This window comes from Prunus dulcis, chromosome 1 (genome assembly GCF_902201215.1).
Source record: "Prunus dulcis chromosome 1, ALMONDv2, whole genome shotgun sequence".
Lineage (NCBI taxonomy): Eukaryota > Viridiplantae > Streptophyta > Magnoliopsida > Rosales > Rosaceae > Prunus > Prunus dulcis.
This window is the reverse complement of record NC_047650.1, coordinates 11844523-11868466: the sequence shown is the minus strand read 5'-3', so window position 1 is coordinate 11868466 and position 23944 is coordinate 11844523. Positions and strand designations below refer to the sequence as shown.

Sequence of the window (23944 nt, the reverse complement as noted above, 5' to 3'; positions counted from 1 at the left end):
CTTCTAAACAAATAGATTAATGTATAATGATCACCATAAATTGAGGATGGTGAGTAAAAATGTTCTCTTAACTACTTCTTAAATAAAGAGTATTGTGTGTGTCAACACAATTAATTTACATGTCAAATATTACCGTCGCATACTTACTTTACACTTTTTGGATGTGATAATTTGATTCTTCGTCACCGTAGTAAATAGACGAAAATAGAATTTGATTATAATTACATATTAACTATGTTTAATACAGTCCCCTAGATTAGGAGCGGAGCAACACTTTGACTTGAAGTGGTTGTTGCCCTCCAAATCAGGGGCGGCCCTGGGGTGGTGCAAGTGGCGCCACCGCACAGGGCCCCCGATTCTTAAGGGCCCCCAAAAAAAAAATTCTTTATATATATTATTATTATATGAATAGTATATATAATATAGCGTCTGGATATTTGCACAACAGTGTGTTCAGGGGAGTTGGATGGAGCGCATCTCTCTTTGGCAAAAGGGCCCGAGTTCGATGCTCCTTGAGGTCGTTCTACTGGCTAGCCTTTTTTGATATTATCCACACCAAAGGAGGAATATATATGGTATATCCGCCAAACGTTCTTAAAAATAAAATAAAAAAGGTTTTCTCCTTCAAGAAAGGTACTTTCTTCATTCAAAACACCACGAAAAAAGCTTCATGACTTCTTCTTTCTCTTAAACTTTGATTTTCTGGTAAGTAATCATCATTGTTCATCAATTTCTCTTTGGTTCTTTTTTCAATCCTTTGACAATTTTTGTTATTCTTTCAATTTCAGGAATTTGAACACCAAAAAAAAAAAACACTAATTCCTGAATTCATAAAGACCACTCAAAATCGAATAGTCATATTCAAATCTCAATTCAAATTCAGGTATGTATCTAAATTTCAATCTATTCTATATATTACATGACTTATTTTATTAAATTATTATCATGTTGATGATTGGTTGTATGAGAATATAGTTTGTAGAAATATTTATCTATTTCTTGCTGGGGTTTTCTTCCAGGTTATAGGGTTTTGGAATTTTTCTTTGTAATCTAAACATGCCACCTACTAGAAAATATGTTTCTGGATATACAAAAAGGCTTAGAAAAAGAAAAATCGAGGAATTGACTCAATCTCAAAGAGGAGCTCTTGATAGATTCATTGTTAGAGAATCACATGCTACAATTGATGAAAATATTTTCAATGAACAAGAACAAGATGATGTTGAGGAATTGCAAGATATTGAAAACAATATGGATGAATGTGTGGGTAATGCTGAGCAGAATGAGAATGATGACAATGAAAATGCTGATATTGATGATCATAATGAAGATGTTGAAGATGTAGACATAGAAAATCATAACAATGAGAACGTCACTGATTTATTCAATGAAGAACCAAGCCAGTCCATTCCATTGGATATTTATGATCCAAGAAATTGGAATAATATTGATCCCAAATTCCGTGACCTATTAGTGGAAAAAGGTCCTGTAAGAGATCTATTAATAGGAAAAGGTCCTAAAGATCATTTACATAGACGTTTCTCTTCAACATTTTACACTCGTTATTTGCCAAATGGAGAGCAACATGATAGAGATTGGCTAATGTATTCAAAGGATCTCAACAATGTATTTTGTTTTTGTTGTAAGTTATTTAAAAAAGGGCCACAAAAAAGTCAGTTAGCAAATGAGGGATTTAAAGATTGGATACATCTTAGTGGCAGACTTAAAGAGCATGAGACAAGTATTGAACATATCAATCATATGAGCACTTGGATTGATTTTCATATTAGATTGCAGAAAAATAAAACAATTGATGGAGTTGTTCAAAACCAAATCAAGAAAGAGAAAAAGCATTGGAGGAATTTATTAAAAAGATTAATTTCAATTGTGAAATATCTTGGAAAATATAGTTTGGCTTTTCGTGGAAGTAATGAGAAGATCCATGATATAAACAATGGAAATTTTATGGGCCAAGTGGAAATGATTGCAGAGTGGGATCCAGTTATGAAGGAGCATGTTCGACGTATGGATGATAAAGAGACTCATTATCATTATCTTAGTCATAAGATTCAAAATGAATTGATACTTTTGTTAGCTTCTGAGCTCAAAAGTGCAATCATTAAAAAGATTGAAGAAGCTAAATATTTTTCTGTGATTCTTGATTGTACTCCAGATGCTAGCAACCAAGAACAAATGAGTTTGATAGTAAGATGTGTGGATGTCTCTACTAATCCAATAAAGGTTGAAGAATTCTTTTTGGAATTTTTGATTGTGAATGATACAACAGGACAAGGACTTTTTGAAGAGTTGCAAACGGTGTTGCAAAAACTTAAGCTTGATATTGATAATGTGAGAGGACAAGGCTATGACAATGGATCAAATATGAGTGGGAAATACCAAGGTGTCCAAAGAAAACTTTTGGATGTAAATCCTAGAGCATTGTACACACCTTGTGGTTGTCATAGTCTTAATTTAACACTTTGCGATATTGCAAACTCTTGTGGAAAAGCAAAAGATTTTTTTGGAATCATACAACGTATTTATACATTGTTTGCTAATTCTACAAAGCGGTGGAAGATATTGAAAGATAATGTTAAACACTTAACTCTGAAATCATTGTCAGTTACACGTTGGGAAAGTCGTATTGAAAGTGTAAGAGCAATAAGATTCCAAGCTGCAGATTTAAGAGAAGCTTTACTTCAGTTAGCAGAAAGTGACGGTGACTCCAAAATAACAAGTGAAGCTAATTCTTTGGCAACATATGAACTTGGAAATTTTGAGTTCTTATTGGGCATGGTTATTTGGTATGATATATTAGGTGCTGTCAATGTAGTTAGCAAAAACTTACAATCTGAAGACATGCTTATTGATGTTGCTATTGATAAAGTGAAAGGGTTGATTACATTTTTTGAAAAGTATAGAGAAAATGGGTTTACAGAAGCTATGTATACTGCTAAAGAAATTGCTACTGACATGGGAATTGACCCGGTGTTTCTTGAGAAGCGAAAAATTCGTAGAAAAAAACATTTTGATGAGAATACTTGTGAGCCATCCCAATCAGTTCCTAAATCAGCTGAAGAAAAGTTTAGAATTGATTATTTCTTGTATTTAGTGGATCAAGCTATTGGTTCTTTACGAAGAAGGTTTCAACAATATCAAGAGTATGAGAATATTTTTGGGTTTTTGTTTACTTCAAAGAAGTTAAATTCATTGGATGATTGCGATTTGAAGAATAGTTGTAGTCATCTGGAAAGCATTTTGAAAAATGACAAGTTTTTTGACGTCGATGGGGAGGATTTATTTGTTGAGTTGAAAGTTTTACGGGAGCTTTTACCAAAAGAAAATACCACAGCTATTGCAATATTAAATTTCTTGAAAAGATTAAATTGTTTTCCAAATGCATTCATTGCATATAGAATCCTATTGACTATTCCTGTTACTGTTGCATCTGCGGAAAGAAGTTTTTCAAAATTAAAATTGTTAAAATCATACTTGCGATCAACTATGTCGCAAGAAAGATTAAATGGACTAGCTTTGATTTCAATTGAAAGTGAACTTCTTGAAAAACTTGATTATGAACATTTGATTGATGATTTCTCTTCTAAAAATTCAAGAAGATCAATTTTCAGACATTAGTATTGTACTAGCTGTGTTTTTTTTTTTCTTCTGGGGTAAAAGCTCTCGTAATAATTTTAATTCTTCAAATAAGACAGCAAATACAATGTGAATGATTTTTGGATAATCAGGTATGTTTTTGTTGTTGCTTTTGTGTTTAATGCAATATAATCTAATTTGTTAATGACATTTGTGTGCAACTACTCTTTAATTTGTGATTGCCAATTTTTTTTTTTTTTCTATTAAACACAGATTGCTTATTGGAGGCGGCAAGAGACCTTATAGGGGCACAAGGAGCTTATTTTTGTACAAAACATTTAACTTTATCAAATGGAAACATTTAAATTTTTATGAATTTGATTTCTGATTGTCATTGCATATTTATTGATGGTGAATTTTAGTTATAAAAAAAAAAAATTGTTTATGACATTAAGTTGTGGCAAATTTTTATAGTATTTTCGTATTAGATTATGCGAGGCGCCAATTTAAGTTTCACACAGGGCCCTCAAAATCTCAGGGACGGCCCTGCTCCAAATTAGGGATGGCAAAGGACTAGTTCGGGGCTAGATATGGCAATGCAATCCTCGTCTCCACTCCCTATCCTTCCTGCCTCGTTCCCAACCCTATCCTCGTAGGGGGGCTTTCTCCCAAACGCACCCCAAATCTCTGATTTTTATTTTCTTAATAAAAATACTTATCCTACATTATAACACTAATTTCACCTTAAACCATCAATCACATTTAATTGACTTATAAAATTCAACCCAATTATTCACAATCATCTCAATTCAATTTGACAAAATTAAATAAATATTAAATTATATATTTATTGATTACGTTATATAACAACCATACATACTTATATAATATGTATATTTTACTTAATAATAAATATATTACTTATTGGGATGACTTTGGGGATAGGAATAACAATACCATTCTCATTCCGTACTCGACTGAGAATTTTTAAATTCGGAGATCCTGGTACCCGCCCTTGGTTTTTTCTTGAAATCTTTCCCCGTTAGGGCCGGGGACTCAACGATTCATATATAAAATTAAAATATTAAACTTTTAAAATTATTAAGAAAATATTGGGAAATCTATATTGTTAGTTTCCAAATAATAAAAAATAATTCAAAATTCAAAATTAGGATTAGGGATTGAAATTTTCTCCACGGGTTAGGGTCTTTCCGGTACTTCGACCCTAATAGGCTGGGTATAAAGGATATAAATCGAGTATGAGGACGTGCTTAGGGGAATTTTCGAGTATAGTGTTCGGGATGGAGCATGGATGATATTATAATCCCCAACTTTTTTTATTATCTAAATTCAAATCCACAACTTGAACCCGTCCCATTTAGAATATATATATATATATATATATATATATGTGTGTGTGTGTCTTTTCCCGCACTCATCTTATCCTCTCCTTCATCTTTCCTTCTCTTCTCACAAATTTTTTATTTTTTTTATAACGGGATCTCACCAAAGACTAACAATATTTTTTTTTTCCTTTTTCTGATTTTTGAGATCTATTTTCTCTCCAAAGGTAATTCTCCCATTTAGTCACCTCTTCCTTTTTGAAGAACCTTAATTAATTCCAATTTTCAAAAGATTGGCCGAAAATTTGTAGAAATAGAATGAGTAAAGCTCTAAGAAAAACACAAAACACGACGTCGAAAGAAGGGTCCCTAAGAGGAGGACAAGTCTTGAGCTCTCCAACAAGTTTTATTCGAAAGGCAAATATAATCTGTAGAGCGAAAAGAATTTTATTATACAAAATGGATCATGGAAGTACATGGGTCTAAGTTGGGTATTTTAAGGTTTGAAAGGTTTTAATGCATTGGATCTAATTTAATTTAATTTTCTGTTTGAAATTAATTTGATCCTCACAAAATTTCATTTTTAGATTTTTAAGTGAACGGGACTATATATATATTATTTATTTTTCCTATCAATATATTCTTGAAACTATTCGTTCTAGATTCAAAAATGAAATGACCCCTCCCTCCAAATACCTTTAGGCTGTGAGACACATTAAAAATCAAAGCTTTTTACTTGTAATATACTTAAAAATAGTCGGCCAAGGTTAAGTGGTTTCTAGGTGTATCTCACAACTCCCACCAAAATATATATTCACATATTATATATTGAATTTAATAATACATGTTTTTGTAATGGGGGATGGGGAATCCCCAATTTTGAACATTAGGAGTATGAAGGTGAGATGGGGAAAAAAAGGGATGAAGATGAGAATAGCATATCCATTTCCAATTCGCTTTTTCATATCCATCATCGATTCGTCTTATTGTTATCCTTAATTAGGTAATTAGCTTGTGTGAAACGAAAAGAGAATCATTTTGCTATTCCCGGCCAAACAGGATATGCCAAATGAAAAAATTATCACGCATAACATACCTTGATTGACAAATAATAGCAAAAGAGTGCTATCCCCCCTTTCTCACACGTGTTTATTGATCTACCATTCACCCCAACCACCTAAGTCTTAATAATACCGACAGTTCAGATTCTTGGGCTTTATATCAGTGTTTGAAATTGAATCCCAATTTCAACGAGTTCACCAAAAAACACTTGCGACCAAAAAAACAAAAACTCCATCATCATGGAAGAATGCAAACCCTGTCACATACTGTTAGGCTCTATCCAAGAAAGGAGAAAACATTAGCGAAAACCCACACCCCATCTATAACCACGGAGCTGAGATTCCATGTCCTGCTTCCCCAACCTCATATAGTGCACCCTCCCCTTTCTCTTTCTCTCTCCCTCTCAATGTTTCGTAGATTCCTCACCACCTCTCTCTCGCGCACCAATCCTCCCCTCCTCCTCAACCCAAAACCACTCAACCCTAAAATCTTCACAACCCCCAATTCCCTCATCCAAACACGCCCCAACCCGAAACTCATTCTCCAATTTTCTTCAAACCCACGATTCTTCTCCCAAATGAGCGATGCTCGACGACCCGGTTCGGTTCCCATACCCAACATCGAAAAAGCCGACCGCTCCGAGCTTCTTCGTGCTCTTGAGGCCTCTCTTGGCTCAGCTTTCAGCCCTGAGCCACTCTGGCCCAATCCCAGTCCTCTGGTTATTGTCATAAGCGGTCCAAGCGGTGTGGGCAAGGACGCTGTGATAAGAAAGCTCAAGGATTTGAACGAAAACTTGCATTTTGTGGTCACGGCGACCAGCCGGGAAATACGGCCCGGTGAAGTTCATGGTAAAGATTATTACTTTGTGAGCAAAGAGGAGTTTCTTACAATGGTTGAGAGAAATGAGCTTTTGGAATATGCATTGGTGTATGGAGACTATAAGGGTATACCAAAACAGCAGATAAGGGATTATATGGGAAAAGGATATGACATAGTTTTGAGAGTTGACATTCAGGGTGCTCAAACTTTGAGGAGGATTCTTGGGAATTCGGCTGTTTTTATCTTTTTGATGGCAGAGAGTGAAGCCAAGCTTGTGGAGAGGTTGATTGATAGGAAAACTGAGACTAAGGAGTCTCTTCTTGTTAGAATTGCCACTGCCAGGGAGGAGGTGAAGCATGTTAACAATTTTGACTATGTTGTGGTCAATGCAGAAGGGAGGTTAGACAATGCTGTTAAGTTGGTCGAGTCCATTATCGACGCAGAGAAAGCTAAGGTCCGGCAGAGGCATTCTGTGATATAGCTTTGGCGGTAATTGAGGTATTGGGTTGAATTTTTTTAATTTTTTTGGGAATTGTACTTGCAATTGTTACAATTTTGACTGAATTAGTCTTGTTCAACAAATTCAGTTCCGCTGGTTGTAGGATGTTGTTTTCTTGTAACAATTTGAATATGAAGTTTATGACCTAGGAGAATCAACTTCTTTAAGAAGTTGCAGTTCACAATGTGTTACATCTCGTTTTGGAGTGAGCAAGATAAATAATATTTTCTTCATCGAGTCCTTTTGAACACCACATGTTAAAAAGATTTTTTTTCTAGAAATTGGAAACGCATTATTAACTTTATTGAAGTTATATCCTTATTGCTTTATTGTAAAGAAGAGGACTATTCACTATAGTTCATGGGTACAGCGGTAGATATGGTTAAACTTGATGCATTAATTAATGGAAAGTATGTCAAGTACGAGAAAATTAGGTTTATTGGAGTTGCTTATGGGTGAACTTTTAGTAAGCTGAGTTTGTAATACGATAAGCATTAAAAAAGTGATTGTCTAGATAAAGTTAGACTTGAGCTACGACATTTTTTTTATATGCTATACGACTCTCTAATAACCAATGTGTTCATTTCTTAGCAAAAATGTTTCACTGCCTGCTGCCTCTGCTGGCTCAAATTACATTTGCAACAGTTGACTTGTCTCCCAATCTTTACAGAAATCATGTCCTTGTTTATTAGCTGAAAATTTATACAGGTGAATACTAGAGAAGGCAATTTATGTTAGCTTTGCTTATGCCCTAAATGAAATCTGGTTTTGATCTCCTTGCAATCAGGTATCACATATGTAATAAAAGCAAACCACATCCGATCAACTTACCTATGCCCCATCTTTTGCTTAATTGGTTCTCTAGCTAAGGGGCTATTTGGTTTTGTTTTTCATTTGGAGGATGCAAAAAGTTACTGCACGATTTTGTGAAGTCTGGATCTTGTGTGTTGTAGTCAGGTTTGTTAATGGCTATGGTTCGAGACTGTCACTGCCTGACCACAAACATCAAACTGATGAGCAGTTGATTTTCCTAGGAATTAGATCATGCATCATACATTACATTTATGTTTTGCAATGTGTAAATGGTTATGGTTCATGATGATGTTTTAAGTGGTTAAGTTCATCATTCAATCCTACCCCTTTGTCATCTTTTTGTTTGTATTAAATGTTTATTTGTCATCTTTTTGTTTGTATTAAATGTTTATTGATCGAGAGCTGATATGTGCTGAATCACTGGCATTGACTTCCACTTCCTCTAATATTTCTTTATGCTTATCAGTCCAACTGTTATCTTAACTCTACCATTCCAAGACACCTTCAATCAAAAACTCTTGACTAGAAACACTCTGACAATACAAAAGCCATTCTACAGCTTAATAATCTTCCATGCTCAATTGAGTTGTTTTTACTCTGAGCAGGAATTTCGCTAAGAGTGGGACCTGAAAATCCTAGTAATCATAGCATGTAATAAGAGATTCTAGGAATTTGGCAATTTGCTCTATCGTACTTGTTTGGAAAATGCTGGGGAACGTTGTCAAATCAATTGATACATTAAATGGTATATATGCTGCTATTTGTTTGCTTATTTGTGTTGACAACTATTGCTACTATTATATCTCTTCTGGATGATAACGATAGACATGGAAATGGTAATCCAGTTGCTTTTGTAGCTCGTCTCTTGTCTGAGTTTTCTGGTGGAGGGCATGGAAGCATAATCAAGTGTTGCCTGCTTCAAAATTTTCTGCAAGTCCTACAGTCAAGAGATTTAGTGGAACTCCGAGGACGAATTTTTCTTGGTGTATTCTGAATTTATGCTACAAAAGCTTTGAGATGAAATTCTTTATTTTTTAATGACAGATATTAATTGAATTATATGTTAATACATTGGTAGTCGGTATGAATGGAAGATTCATTTTGTGGGTTTAGTTGATTAGAATTTGAAAAGAGAGATTTGTTTCTATGAAATCGGAAATGCGCGAATTGGATTGGTAGTTCTTTAGACAGTTGCTATGTCCTTGGTGCTACTATTAGGAGGTTTGTACGCAAACTGTTGTCCAGTATATACAGGAACACCATTGCCATTGCTAAGCTGTGGAATTTGATCAGGTCGTGATCTTGCTTAGGAGGCATTTGATCAACTTGTCTAAAATATGTTCTTCTCCGAGTGCAAAGCCAAATTATCTTACTCTACCCACCTGCCTTCCTGCACCTACTACCATCGTTAAACCCACCTAAAACAATGGACTCATTCAACATCCAAAAGCATATTAAACCCACCTAAAATAGTAGGCTCCTTCAATGCCCAACTTTAAAATGTTGCTTCAAATACTCTTTTCATTCTTATTTCTCTGAAGCAATAGTCTAAACTATTCGATACCATTAGTCTGCAAGTTAAGGCTATTTTCTACTGCACTAGATCCTGTTGGCATTTCTCTGAAATTTTATAGTAAACGTAATGTACTCAAATGTTTTAGGCCTTGCAGGCAATTTGAGTGTGGGTTTATATGTTTAAAGACCAAGTATAACAGAACGTTATGAAAAAGTTTGCGCGTATATTGATCTGTATAAAAGGAATCAAGTTGGAGCCAATAAGCACAGGGAATTTCCTAATCATTGGAATTTTTGGAATTTCCTAATCATACAAGTTAAGTTAGAGCCAAAGCCAATACAGAGCTCAGATGCAACTTGCAAGCTAATTGCCATGAAGCTACTGTCTTTAGTTGCAGCTCAATACACTCTTTGATAGAGATTGGATGGAAAAATCGAAATAACCACCCAAAAAAAAAAAAAAAATCATAATAATAATCGTGCACTCAAAAGAAATTGGAGAAGGGGAGGGACCCACTTGAGCCTTTAACTTGACACAAATATTATCCATTTCTGCAAGCTACAACAACCAACTAATTTGCCAAAACTGCACATTAAAGGAATTTTTTTAATAAGCCACACAAATAATAAAAAGAAGAACAAGTCAGAACTGTTTTTTTTTTTTTAATAAATAAAAATTAGTCTAGAGAAAGAATATGCTTTATGTAATACTATATATACAGGAATTATGCTGGCTTAAGCATGGATATGATTAAAAATGGATTTTTTAAAACTGACAGGACTCAAATTTTGGTTCATCAAATGTTATAATTAACAGTGGACAAGTGGTTTTATTTTATAACATTATGCCCTTTAATTCAAATCAATCCATATCTTTGATATTGCAGATGATTAGTTGGCATAATGTAATTCCATTCGGATGTTGATCTAATAAGAGGAAGACTAGGAGGAAATTATGGATTAAGAACTACTTGTATATATAAAAAGACAGAAGTCAATGTCTCTTAGGAATGACCAAAACACAATATCTCTCTGGACAAGAGAAAAAAGAAAAAGGAAAAATAGAAGTCAATATTCGTCTCCAAGCAAATGTCGGTTAGGCCAGTTGGTCAAGATACTGTGCCCTCTTTATTGCACCCAAGTTCGAACCTCCTCTCATAGATTAAAGTAGTTTAGAATATAGCCCTTGGCCAAAAACAAAAACAAAAAAAAAATCTCGTCTCCAAGCTACAATACATGGTAAAGGGGTTAATCGTTTTATTAGTCCCTGAATTTAGACCCGATTTGCATTTGAGTACCTCAATTTTCAAAATGGTTCCCGTGGTCCTTTAACTTCAATTTCGTTAGGACAAATGGTCCTGCCGTCAATTTTGTTAACTTTTCTGTTAAATGCATGGGCAAAATAGTATTTTTGTATCAAAATTAATTAAAATATGAATAAAAAATTAAAAAAATACAAAACAAAATTAAAATTAAACTCTCTCTCCCCCTCTATCCCGATTTCTACTCCCCAAAACTTGAATTTTTTTTCGTTGGTTTTATATTTGGTTTTCTTTTATTGTTATTTGATTTTTTATTCATTTTTTTTTGTTTTAATATAAAAATACTATTTTGCCCTTATATTTAACAAAAAAGTTAACAAAATTGACGGTAGGACAATTTGTCCTAAGAAAGTAAAGTTAAAGGACCACAGAAACCATTCTGGAAATTGAAGTACTCAAATGCAAATCGGGTCTAAATTTAGGGACTAATAAAACGATTAACCCCATAGTAAAGTGGTAAAGTTGAGAGAAGAAAAACCAACCAATTTCTTCAGCAAGCATGCACCCTTTCTTTCTTATTGGCTTTCCTCAGGAAAAAAGTGAAAAACTGAAAAGTAACATAAAAGACACTTTTGGTTATAGCAGAAAAAAAAAGGTAGGCTTTTGTGCCTCTAGTTGATTTATCGAGAAACTAATGAATGGGCTGTGGAGGCAAGCAACATGCATTAAATCAAGACAGGAGGAGGAGGAGCAAATCAAATTCCAACAAAAAATAACGAATTTGAGAGGAAAATGAGGGAAACGAAAGCAATATGACGTTTACTCTTTCCTCTTCTTTTCCACAGAGCTAACGTGCTCCCCAAGCTCATTTTCCTCCTAGTTTATAAGACCAACACCACACTGTCAAAGACAACCACACAACTTCAAAAGCTGAGCCAATTGATTGAGACAGAGTCATATTTCGTCTTCATCTACTTTTGCAAAACAGTCATTTTTGATTGAGAGAGAGAGAGAGAGAGAGAGAGAGAGAGAGAGACACACACACACACACATCTAGTTTCATATCCAAGCTGCTGCTCTGAATCCAGCAACATGGTTCAGCCTAATAACTCAGCAGAAGGTGAAGGAAGCATTCATTTGCAGATTGATGAGCTCCACAGGCTCAATGAAGCCAGAAGTGCAGACAACACAATCTTTGAACCTCAGAGCGGTATTGAGAAAAGAGAGAGTAGCACTGCAACTTCTATGGGTCCAACAACACCAGCAGTTCCTGCACCAGAAAAGAAGCTAACCCTTTTCGCTCTCCGGCTAGCTGTGCTCGAAAAAGCAGCAACCGGCCTTGGAACTCTGGGTTTCATCTGGGCAACAGTTGTCCTTCTAGGCGGTTTTGCCATCACCTTAGACCAAACAGACTTCTGGTTCATCACAATCATTTTGTTGATTGAGGGAACTAGGATATTCAGCAGAAGCCATGAACTTGAATGGCAACACCAAGCCACTTGGTCTATTGCTGATGCCGGGATCAACAGTTTTCGCGCATTGAAAATCAGCTCAAGCTTCATAATTGAGAACATAAAAGCAATTTTCAAGCCTGTTCTTGCAGTTAGGAAGCAAAGTCAACGCAGCAGAGACTTTGCAAGGACTATTGATTCAATCACTACCAGAAATTCTGATCTTCAAGGGAAGATAGTTCGGACTTGGACGAGCTCAGAAGTCCCTCTGCTACCATATGCTCAATGGATTTTTCGAGCGAGGCATATCAGTAAGATGCTCTATTGGCTCCAGCTTCTCTCAGCATCAGCTTGTGTTGCTCTCTCATTAATGAAGCTCATCAAGCGCAACTATGGTGAGATAGAAAAAGGAGACACTGACAAGAGAAATAGGGAGTCTGCTCTGAACATTTTCTATTCATTGGCCTTGGCAGAAGCTCTGTTGTTTCTGATGGAGAAAGCTTATAGTGAGTTTATGATAAGCTATTGTAATCTGCTGGATGTGGTAAACAAGGAGTGTGATTTGGGGCCTTCAGGCTTAGTTTCAATTAAAAGGTTCTTCTATGATGCCTATTCAAGATGTGTCAATGGAAGCATTTTTGATGGCTTGAAGATGGATATGGTTACTTTTGCCATGGACTTATTGGCTTCAAATTCCTCAGATGAGCAGCTTATTGGAGCTAAAATTCTTCGCCAATTTGCAATGAACCAACGGTATTCAGATGATACCTTACAGAAGATTGGTATAAATATATCAGTGATAGAAAGATTGGTTGAGATACTGAATTGGACAGATCAAGAAGAAGAGGAAATCCGACAATCAGCTGCAGAAATATTGTCTAAACTGGCTGGCAAAAAGCAGAACTCCATCCGGATAGCTGGAGTTCCAGGTGCAATGGAATCAATTTCATCTCTGCTCCAAACCTGCAGAAGCTCAAGTGGTGCATCTGATGAAATCAGTGAAAAGAGAATCATTTCTGACCATGCACACTATGGATTCTTGACATTCAATCATTTAGGATTGCTTATTCTGAAGAAACTTGCCCGTGACCACGACAACTGTGGAAAGATTGGAAACACAAGGGGCCTCCTACCAAAAATCATCGATTTTACACATGCTGAAGAGAGATTTCTGAAGGAAGAACATGGTACTCCAGATGATCATATAATGACACTGAAACGCTCCCTGCAATTGGTGAAGAGGCTTGCAAGCACAACAGGCAATACAGGAAAGAATCTAAGGAGAAATCTTTCAGAGATAGTTTTCACAATCAGCAATATCAGAGATATTCTGAGATATGGGGAGAAACAGCCAATGCTACAACAATTGGGCATTGAAATCTTAACCGGTCTGGCACTGGAAGAGGATGCAACTGAGAGAGTAGGTGGAACAGGTGGAGTTCTTAAGGAGTTGTTCAACATTTTCCTTAACAAGGGAATGCTGGAGAATGATAAACAAGTAATAACTAAAGCTGGAGAAGCTCTAGCTATGCTGGCATTAGAGAGCAAGAATAATTGTCAGCGTATCTTAAAACTGGGGGTACTGGAAAGCCTTGTCCAAGCTCTAGAGGTTCGATTGGCTCGTGTGAATGCTGCTAGAATCCTAAGGAATTTGTGCACTTACAGTGGCTCAAACTGTTTCCACCAGCTAAAAGGGATAACGAATGCAACGCCTATAGTAAGTGCTTTCTTGCCACAATACCTATCTGCATTTTTATTCCTCACCAACTTATGTTATGTAGGAGTAATGTTTTCTTGTCGGACACTCTGGTATATTACATTGTCAAGTCAACAACGTGAGACTATATAAATTGTGGGGCAAAGAGAAGATTTCCCATCATGTAGATTAGGAAGATGCACTATAGACTAGGTTTCTATTCATACTTCACCAAGATCATGATTATGGAAAACAACTCTTGATCATTTCTTATTCATTTGGCTCCCGTGCAGGTGCTCAAGGCAATCATGTCAGAAGAACACAAACTCCAGGAAGTAATGGTTGGACTAGCTGCACATGTTTTAGCATTCTTGTCTCCAGAAGAATCAAGCCTTATGTTTAAGAAAGCTGAAATTACTGAAGCAGAGGTAGCTAATGAGTTAGTCCAGATTCTGAAGAAGCACAGGCATCCACCAATTAAAGTTCCAAGAATAAGGAGGTTTGCCATAGAGCTGGCAATTTGGATGATGGAAGACAAACCAACAAATGTTCAAATTTTCAAGGATTTCGGGATGGAGAAGGAGCTGGAGTTTGTGCTAGAGACCACTGCAGAGCTTGAAAGCTTCAACATTTTCTCTGGTACTGTAGGAATGAGCAGACACAGCACAACAATCCACTCACTGGTAGAGACTGCATTGAGGCTGCTAGCTGATGGGTAAAAACCATGCAATATGGTTGATTTAGCCCAAGTCAGTACTGCAACAATTCATTTCATAGGTGGAGATTAAAAATCCTGTAAAAGTCCACATAAAATTAAATTTTAAATTTTTTTTTTTTTTGGGAGAAAGGCTCTTGTACTTTTAAGTTAATATTACAAATGTGATTATATTATACGAACAATTGACATTAAATTTCTAGGCCCGCTGTCACAATATTATTTTTTTTTTTTCTCCTTGCAAATTGTTAGCTCAAGACTGTCATTTACTTTTTGGATGAATTTCAAAGAAAGTCTAAGCGCATCTTTAATGAGACTTTTTCACAATCGAAATGCGATTTGGAAAATTAAAACTGTAAGTTGGAACAAAAACATTGGGTAAGAGAAATTTGGACATTTCCAGGAGCATTTGAACTGAATGTCTGATAGAAAGAATCCAGGGAGAGAGAAATTTGGAATCTAATTCATCTCCTCGACCACCAAATAAACATAGGAATGTGATAGGATGATATTGAAAGATCATTTCCGACATCAATAACACCAACAGAAAATATATTCATCTGTGTTGTGAACACTGAACGTAGAGAATCTGCAACTGAAAAACCATCTTTCTTTTTTGTTACAACTAAAAATACAACTTCACAGCACTGGTTCTATTCTTTTCCTTTTTTGTTTGTTTTTGTTTTTTTTTTTGCTTTTCCAGTCGAGCATTTTACAAAACATGAACCCTGACACTTTAGTTACAAGCCAATACATCATATTGTCTAAAGAGAGAAGCAAAAAATAGAAGGAAAGAACAGTCATCTTATCGACTGTGGTTGTTTCTAAAGAAGTTAAAATCCCAACGACGAATCAAACCATCCATGACATTGCTTGCAGGGTTTTTTACAACCGTTACTGTGGCTGTTGTGTTAGCTGACATGTCAGAATCTGAGGTGCTTTGGATGCTTGCTGGTGGTGTATCACTTTGGGTAGATGGCCCGGAGCTTCCCAAATCCATTATGGATGGAGGAGTTTGCGATGCAGGTTCTGTAGATGGAACTTTCGTGCGCGTTTGATCCTCAGGTCTTGAATCATGGGCTTCAACTACTGAAGTGCAAGTAGATTCTGTTTTTGAAGACCCATGGTGCCCAACCGAAGTGGAAGTGGATTTTGTCTCCAACAGCTCTCGCTGCTCTGCAGGAGAGGCATCATCCAGCCAGTCATCCTTTTGGGACAACTTTGACCCAGGGGTATCCCCTGGTGGTTGCTCTTCTGCTTGTGGGTGTCTCATTTCCAAGTCTTTTAGTGACAAGATCACTGCTTCCATGAACATCTGAAAATTTGGACGAATTAAACGTTAATGCAACAAATTCATCAGCCATTCAAAGAAGTCCTGGATCTAGAATTCATCCCAATCTCACCCTTTCTTCCTCATCCACATCACTTGGAAAACCTGCCAGGTCATCAAGTTGGTATTCTACATATTGATCATCGTCCATTGTGGTTGGAACATGGGGTTCACAAGGATGGCCGTTTGAGAATTCAAAGCTAATCATATCAGAAGATGATGGACAAAGATCATTATTGGCTTTTCCATCCTGTACCACCATGCATTGTCAAGACATATAATTCTGTTAGCTTCCTAGTAAATAGATCGAACCAGACAAGAAGACGTAGAACCTTTCAGGCACCATTACACCAAAAAATTTGTGACCCACCGGGCTCATCATGTACCAATTGGTCACAATTCACAAGTTTCACCTATGGTGCCACATAGTTTTTTTTTAATCATTAATTTGAGAAAATATTTCAGAAAACTGATCAAGCGATCAGGCATACACCATGTTACCACTTCATGTTAATTACGAGGAAGAAAATTTCGGACTTTGGAAGCAATTTAACAAGAGAAAAGGCAAGATACCTTGGATTCAGATTGGTCATCTTTAGATGAAATACCAGAAGGAACCTGAGACGAAATCCAATACCAAAAGAAAAAGAATAAGATTTAATATACATGGAGAACCCAAACTGCCAATTATTACCCTTCTAAATTCATGTGTGTGTGCGTGTGTGTCTGACGACAGGAGAGGGGAGGGGGTGATCATTGTATCATACACTAAACATCCTTTAAAAGATTTTACGTTATTCCCACTCTTTAAAAGTGGTAACTGTCTGCAACCTCCTTTTATATTGTGTACCATTTTGACATTTGAGCAACTAAAATAAAATGCAACCAATAACTAACCTCTGTCCGACTCATGGGTCTTCTCGAACGGAGCTGTCTAATGGCATCCTGTTGGCTGCTGCTTGTTGCTGGTTCTGCAGGTAACAACAATCAATAGGAGATTGAGTAAGAAAGAGGTTGCCCAATAAAGATCCTGTCACAAATCAACACTTGAGAAGTTAAAGAGACAATAAGGTACTTTAGTCATGCCTTTAGAAGCAGTTGAACGTCCATTATCATAATTAACTTCATGCACAGTTCTCCAACTACCCTGTAGGTAAAGCAGTCAACATTCGAGAAGAGCTGTGATTGTAAAATCTAGCAATATACAATAGGAACTTACAGCCAGATGAATTGCAGTTATTTTACCTTACCAAAGTTATCATGTAGAGTGTCAAAAAAAGTTCCCCCAACCTCATCCTCTGGGGGTTGCAAAACATTGTGGAAAAAGATATTTATCGAATCAAAGTAGAATTGAGGTCTTGGAGAATTGTGATCTCCCTCAAATTTGATGATATTTTTGTCTCCCTGTAAAAGTTTACATTATATGACAAGCCAACATAACATTAAACACCTAGAGTTCCAGACAACAGACAGAAAAACTGAGAGAGATGCAACAGCCGTCATTCACATAAAGATGTAAAGATATTCAGAAGAGAATGATGAAAATCAGAGTATAGTAGAAGCAGGAGGCATCTCGTTTTGATCAATTGGGAAGGGGGGAATCGAACTTGGAACTTCTTCCAACATTGGGAAAAGAAATACCACTAGACCATGCATATTGAATTGAAGAAGCAATTCATAAAATATATGCAGGAAATCATTAACCAACAAGCTCAATTTCAAAAGTGTGCAAAGAGTTTCCCCAAACCCCTTAGACACCACAGAGAATTGAAAGTTCTTATTTGTTTCAATTCCATGTAAACATTGTATGAGAAGCAGCATTTGGCCATAAGATGCATGCCAGCATGTATATCATGTCAAAATTATTGTAACAGCATCATGGATATTTACCATATAAGCCTCAAATATACGATCTGAATGATGGGGTTGTATAAAATCATCATCAATTGCATGGCCAAACAAAGATGGAACAAAGCACGAGTTTGCCACCTACAAAATGGAAAAAAAAAAAAAAAAAAAAAAAAAAAAGAGGAGAGATTATTGATCATTTTTCCAACATCAATTTCCAGCATCTGCAATTACTATAATAACCAGTGCAAAATTAGACACAGGGATGTCGCCAGAAACTTTCACTGTATAAGATAAACTCCAATTGTGTGAAAAATCATAATGACGAGAAACAAAGAACAAAAATTTGTGTTTTCTATTCCAATGTGTTTACCTTAATGGTGTTCAGATTCGTTATGTCAAATTTAGCCTTTTTCTGGATAGCTCTTCGCATGTATTGGATTGCAAACTTCACCTAAAATAAACAAAAAATAACAGTCACGACTGGGATTCCTTGCAGTCAATTGGATAGCCTACTCAAAAGACCAAAAAAAGTTAGTCTCCAAAACTGATAAACAAAAGAACTTTGTTGCTCAATATGGGCAAAAACTGATAACGAACATCAGAAAATGCTCTAATTTGTAGCAATTTATTCCCAGTAAGCACCAAAAACACAGCTGCAATATCCCAAATAATCAGACATATTAGGACCTACTTACAGTGAACTTTGGTAAACGGATTTTGTAGGTGTCCACCAGTTCCATCATCAAATCAACCAAATCAGAGAACGGACTGTCAAGAACCATTCCTGCTATTGAAGGATCCTCAGCTCCATACAAAAGACTGCCAAATATGTATATTGTTAATGGCAGATAAACATGGCCAAACAACCGCAGGAGGCTAAGTAAATCAGCAAGTGCAAAGTTAGAGCGCTGCACAATAACAATATGGAATTCACATCTTCCATGGCCACAGATTTCTAAAGCGTACCAGATAGCAACTATATGCACACACCAAACAATAGCATATGTCTGCTCCACAGATAGATGGTCCAAAAGCTATGAACTAAATAAGCAGCTGATCATGTAAATAAATACATGAAGTACAGAATTGTTTATGAACAAAGCACAAGAATTGAACATGGTAATGAGCATATCTTAACTTCTTGATCCTCAAATAATAACTTACTCTCCAAAGATCCCATTATTTGTGCCGACCATACATCTACTTTCTTACATTGTTCATATGTTAATTCATTTTATCCACCATCATACATCTGCCTGCTTCCTTAGGTTTTGAGACAATGTTTGCATGTGGGAAATACATAACAGCAAAACTTCTCAGAAACTCGGGGGAAGACACCAGACATATCATATGATTTTAGATTTGCTAACTTATTGGGCCATACAGGAACTGAACACTAGAACCAAAAGCTGCAAAACCTATCTTGAATGGCTAGTTCTGAGTCCTATATTTGGTTTGCAACCAAGTGCAATAACAAAACTATGGCTGGTCTACCAAATTTTGTCTTAGAAAAGTAAAAATTGGAGAGTTTAATAAAGTAAACATCAGAGACTATGGGACTGCTAGAACAACATGAACCAATGACTCACGGATAACATAACAATTCCAAGTTACACTAAAAGTAGAAAACTGATATTTATTTGTTTTTTTAACCTTCAATGCAAGTAATGGAAAGATCTCCTCCGTCTGCATTCAAAATATGCAACTTAACATAGAGATATAAGTGAATGAGCAAAACCTAGTAACAGCACCCATTGAACGGCCCCACAAGCCAATCAACGAGACATTTCCATCTGCTCGCAAATAATCAACCACAGTCCTCAGGTCGTCCTTCTGAAAAACAGTTAAGAATGTCAGATGTCAATTCTCATGATGCACACATGCATATAGGTGATCCAGTGCATCAGGAGCCGAAGGGAAAATGTCATGATTTTGTTGATAAAGAAGTTCAGGCATTTATCTTCATGTAGATGGTTTTGATAAATCAGAAAAACTTAGGAAATGCCTTCAATGGATGTATTGACTTGAATTTGGATACTCACTGGACCAATTATTAAAGATACAAATTAACACGATGGTATGCGGAGTGTTTAAGTAAACAAGCTGGAGATAATGTAGATTGAACATAATACCACATTTGTAGTCTAGTCTTTATATAATGAATTGTCTTCAACAGATACTGAGCACTTACTTCATTCCACCCTAAAGTGACGTGCTCTCCTCCTGAGAGTCCGGATCCTGAGAAATCAAGAGTGAAAACTGTAATATTTGAAGGCAGCAAAATAATAGCTGCTTCACTGGCGTCAGCCCTGCACCCACTGTCAACAAAATATGCGGTAGTCAGTCAAGTTAAAATCTATGGAGGAAAAAAAGGGCATAAAACATCATTTAGACGAGCACAGGCACATAACTATCATATACATAAGTGATAACTAGCTATGAAGTATGAAGTGGCCATGGAAGTGTAAATTTTGGTTGATCATCTACTGGTCTGCAATAATATAGGTTGGAAAAGGATATGTGCAGCAAATATCTATCATGTAACTCTGACAGTATTTTTACAAATTTAACTGGCAGTACAAATGATTGAAGAATTAAGATTTAATTGCACATTCACACAAGGGACATGTGCAACAAATATCAATAGGGCTATTTCCAGGGGACCTTCCAATGCTATAGCCTATCTATCTAAAGACAACTAGCATTTCTCTTTTTGTATGTAAACAAAATGATACAACCTTAAGAAAATGCCACAATTTTTTATTTTATTCTTCTACAGTAAATCATTCCAGGAATAAGATGGGGAGTGGACGTATTCTTTCAGACACTAAAATAATATGACATTTTGAAACATTGAAAATTGCAAGGTTGCCACAGTGATCACTAAGAATTGACATCATTCCCATACCTTAGGGTCTTTTTTTTAAAAATGAAACCAAAGGAAACAATGGCCTTCAGTAATTATTGAAATTATGATGCCCACTACTTCATTATTGAGATACCATTAACAATCAAGGAACCCCACCTTCTTGGAGAAGACTAAGGCCATTTTGATTTGGAATTTTTTTATTTTAGAAGAATTAAGGCCATTTAGAAATCGATTCATTAATAGTTACCTATATGAAATCCATTTCTGTAAATCACAAGGAAGACAATCTTATAGTTGACTACTCAATTTTAATTTAAAATCTCATTCTTCCAAGTTCTGAAATGTGAGAAAGACCGTAAACTCTGTATGAAATCCCCTTGCAACAAACATCATCAAGCATAATTTTTCAGTTATACTCACCTGTTACCGTGACAGTATATTACACAAGGCAAAGGCTTTTCTTCTGGACTAACAATGGGCATGTAATGACTGCACTTGAGGACATCACTTCGGCTGTTTTTTACCTGCAGGATTTTCAAAAGGATGACAACCACATGGAATCAAGTTATAAGCAGACATAAATTGAACATCACTCAGAAGATAATGTGCAAGATAAAAGTTTTCGAGACAAGCAAACACCGGAGTTGCATTGACTTATTAAAGTAGGGTTTTAAATCACTTTCTCATTAATTAGAAAGTTAAGACAAGCGTCTCTTACATGTTGCATTCCAAAGGGAAAGGAACTACTTATACAAAAGATCATGGCTGTCTCAACAGCATTTCCCCATTTTTCAGCGTATGAATCATAGTTCTAATACTTTGTAATCTATTTCATATATATATTCCGTGCTCCAGATACTAGAATGGAAATCCAAAGAAACCTTTTTCCTTTGATCAAAATAAGCCTAAACGAAAGTTTAGTTTGAAAAAAAAAAAAAATTTCGAAGTCCGGCCACGAGGTCTAACTAGCTTCATGAACACTACATGAGATGCGCTTCTCGCAACCTAAAATAGGTGATAAGTTAGCTAGGGTTGACCAAAATTTGTCAGACCTGTATTTGACACATAGGCAGTTCTGTACCCCATGGTTGGGCCGGACAAAAAAATCTGCTTTGGCCATAAGTAGCAAAAGTTTAGCACTGCACTGCACCTTCCACCCAACCACACCGTGAATAACACTTTCTTCAATTTTACTCAACAAAAAAGTTATAAAAATAATAATAATTATTATAAATTTTAAAAATAAAATAAAAATAAAATAACTATGCATATGTTCTTAATTAAGATTTCCCGAGTTGAACCCCACAATTGTACCAGCTGTTTCTGTACTATAGTGCATTTCCAGCAGTGGGAAGAAAGGCTTATATATTCAGAAGGTAAAATAAAATACTAATCTACCTTCCTCAGACATACAAAATATGGAAGCTTACCTCCACATCTTTTCTTTGGTACCATTTCCCTTTCAGTATGAACTCTTCATCCAATAAATCATTTTTTGGGTCGTATTCAGCCCTGAAACCAAACATGGATATACTCATAATCTCTTCAAATAATTAACAATTACTTAAGTTTATATCTCTAAAGGGAAAATAAATCATTGAAATTTCAACAATTTCGGATGGTATCAAGTACGACAAATTAATTGCCCATAATTTAAAATTTAGACTAGAATAAACTGGGAAAGAGAAAAACTGAAATTAAAATGTCTTGCTTTCCCACATATGAGGACGAAAAAGAAGGTTCAACTCCAGCTCTACCACCGAAAAAGCAATATTTTGCTCTGCTTAGTTTGAGAAGATGCTAATCAAAATCAATCATATGCTTCATACTCTAATTCTTTATACTCAACAAAATTAAGGAAAAAATTGGAAAAAAGCTGAATTCTACTTGAACGAATAGTTTAATTGGGCTTAGTTAAATAAAGGGTTTCATTTTCCTACAGACCCACATGGGAAAGTAACTAAGATTCAAAATTTCAGCTCCCAATTCATCTTTCTCAGAGCATAAACAAAAACCCATCAAGAATTCAATCTCAAAAGCAAGAACAGAATCTCACACATAAAGAAAGAGCTAGAAAGTAAAAGAGGTTAAAGGGTATTGTTACCTGGGAGGCCGAATAATAAAGTTGACAAGCTGCTCCATAGATTCAAAATGATCTTCCTCTGAGCTGTAAGCTGTTCTTCAACAAATTTAACTTCTTTCAGCAGATACTCATACAATAAATAATATAAAATCATTAAATTACACAAAAGTAATACCCGAAAAAGAACTTGGTGGGTGATCACAAATTGCTCAGACCAATAAGAAACAAGAAGAAGAAAAAGAAGAAGGAAGACCGGCCTATGCTGTTGGTGGTGGTAATATAAGGCTGGTGGTGCCTAGAATTTGTGTGTTGTTTCCTTGCAAACAAGAACAAAAGCTTGAGTATTTTATTATTTGCTTGCTTCTTCCGAGTCCCAACGCATGTCTCTCTCTTGCCTCTCTGGCTCTTCTTCCTTTTTTTCTCCCAACCTCTCTGGCTCTTCGCACGTGTTACGTGTATGCCTCCATTTCAGAGCTGGACCGGGCTCAGGTCGGGTTTACGGGTCTGCATTCGGGTTGGGGTGCTAATATGTATAAAAATGCATCAAAATCGTACATGAATAGAAACCAATGGTACTTGGTTTTATATTGAGTTTTAATTTTAAGAATAAAATAATGAAAGTTGTTATTGACATTTAAAAATAGTTATCTTATTTTCTTCTGGGGAAAGTGGTAATGGAAAGACATACATAAGGTTATTTTTAATTAATAATAATAATTCTTAAAATAGTGTGTATTGAATTTACACATTAAGCTGATTGTATTTCTTAAATAATTCTTAAACTATAGTTTTACGCTGATTATAGAGATAAAAGGCGCACTTAAATAATGTGATTTACTTGTACTGTAAATGTAAGTAGAAATGTGTTGTTAATAAACACAATGTACATGAAATATTACTCTAATTTTGGATCTCATCCCATTTCATATCTTATTTAGCACAAAACATGTCACCTTATCTTATAGGATAATATTTGAACAAATTGGGAATGTTTATGTGCTAGGGTGGTATGGCTTGGACCTCTAATTTCTATCTCAATGAA

The 23944-nt window shown here is 35.8% G+C and overlaps 4 protein-coding genes across 7 annotated transcripts; 3 read left to right on the top strand and 1 right to left on the bottom strand.

Moving 5' to 3' along the window:
* Positions 1-1056: 1056 nt before the first annotated feature.
* Positions 1057-4082, top strand: LOC117613953 (zinc finger MYM-type protein 1-like). Its single transcript, XM_034342583.1, has 3 exons — positions 1057-1588; positions 1715-3460; positions 4069-4082. The coding sequence occupies exons 1-3, from the start codon at positions 1057-1059 to the stop codon at positions 4080-4082; spliced, it is 2292 nt and encodes a 763-aa protein (XP_034198474.1).
* Positions 4083-6109: 2027 nt separating this feature from the next.
* LOC117632469 (guanylate kinase 2, chloroplastic/mitochondrial) lies at positions 6110-9242 on the top strand. Of its 2 annotated transcripts, none has more exons than XM_034365961.1 (2): positions 6110-7316; positions 8976-9242. In XM_034365961.1, the coding sequence occupies exon 1, from the start codon at positions 6247-6249 to the stop codon at positions 7297-7299; it is 1053 nt and encodes a 350-aa protein (XP_034221852.1). In that variant the 5' UTR covers positions 6110-6246; the 3' UTR covers positions 7300-7316; positions 8976-9242. The 2 variants fall into 2 exon arrangements, with proteins under 2 accessions (XP_034221852.1, XP_034221844.1); XM_034365953.1 differs by having other exon boundaries at positions 6112-7316; positions 8988-9242.
* Positions 9243-11834: 2592 nt separating this feature from the next.
* On the top strand, positions 11835-14945 carry LOC117632459. The gene is made up of 2 exons (XM_034365942.1): positions 11835-14075; positions 14348-14945. The coding sequence occupies exons 1-2, from the start codon at positions 12000-12002 to the stop codon at positions 14771-14773; spliced, it is 2502 nt and encodes an 833-aa protein (XP_034221833.1). The 5' UTR covers positions 11835-11999; the 3' UTR covers positions 14774-14945.
* A 346-nt stretch (positions 14946-15291) lies between these two features.
* LOC117635153 lies at positions 15292-23459 on the bottom strand. Of its 3 annotated transcripts, XM_034369501.1 has the most exons (15): positions 23078-23459; positions 22924-22993; positions 22250-22331; positions 21240-21343; positions 20142-20268; positions 19689-19783; positions 18646-18769; positions 18321-18401; positions 17990-18088; positions 17345-17503; positions 17186-17246; positions 16997-17070; positions 16673-16717; positions 16173-16349; positions 15292-16084 (listed from the first exon to the last, which is right to left on the bottom strand). In XM_034369501.1, exons 2-15 carry the CDS (start codon positions 22959-22961, stop codon positions 15575-15577), a joined length of 1776 nt encoding a protein of 591 aa, XP_034225392.1. In that variant the 5' UTR covers positions 22962-22993; positions 23078-23459; the 3' UTR covers positions 15292-15574. The 3 variants fall into 3 exon arrangements, with proteins under 3 accessions (XP_034225392.1, XP_034225398.1, XP_034225405.1); XM_034369507.1 differs by lacking the exon at positions 17345-17503 and having other exon boundaries at positions 23078-23373; XM_034369514.1 differs by lacking the exons at positions 22924-22993; positions 23078-23459 and having other exon boundaries at positions 21240-21341; positions 22247-22309.
* Positions 23460-23944: the final 485 nt, after the last annotated feature.

Excerpts from the sequence above, each read along its gene's own strand:
- LOC117613953 (XM_034342583.1), top strand. The coding sequence starts at position 1,057 with ATGCCACCTACTAGAAAATATGTTTCTGGATATACAAAAAGGCTTAGA. Across the intron at positions 1,589-1,714 it reads GCCAAATGGAGAGCAACATG|GTGGCAGACTTAAAGAGCAT; the intron begins ATAGAGATTGGC and ends GGATACATCTTA.
- LOC117632469 (XM_034365961.1), top strand. The coding sequence starts at position 6,247 with ATGCAAACCCTGTCACATACTGTTAGGCTCTATCCAAGAAAGGAGAAA.
- LOC117632459 (XM_034365942.1), top strand. The coding sequence starts at position 12,000 with ATGGTTCAGCCTAATAACTCAGCAGAAGGTGAAGGAAGCATTCATTTG. Across the intron at positions 14,076-14,347 it reads TAACGAATGCAACGCCTATA|GTGCTCAAGGCAATCATGTC; the intron begins GTAAGTGCTTTC and ends GCTCCCGTGCAG.
- LOC117635153 (XM_034369501.1), bottom strand. The coding sequence starts at position 22,961 with ATGGAGCAGCTTGTCAACTTTATTATTCGGCCTCCCAG. Across the intron at positions 21,344-22,249 it reads ACCAAAGAAAAGATGTGGAG|GTAAAAAACAGCCGAAGTGA; the intron begins GTAAGCTTCCAT and ends AAAATCCTGCAG. Across the intron at positions 20,269-21,239 it reads ATATACTGTCACGGTAACAG|TGGGTGCAGGGCTGACGCCA; the intron begins GTGAGTATAACT and ends TTTTGTTGACAG.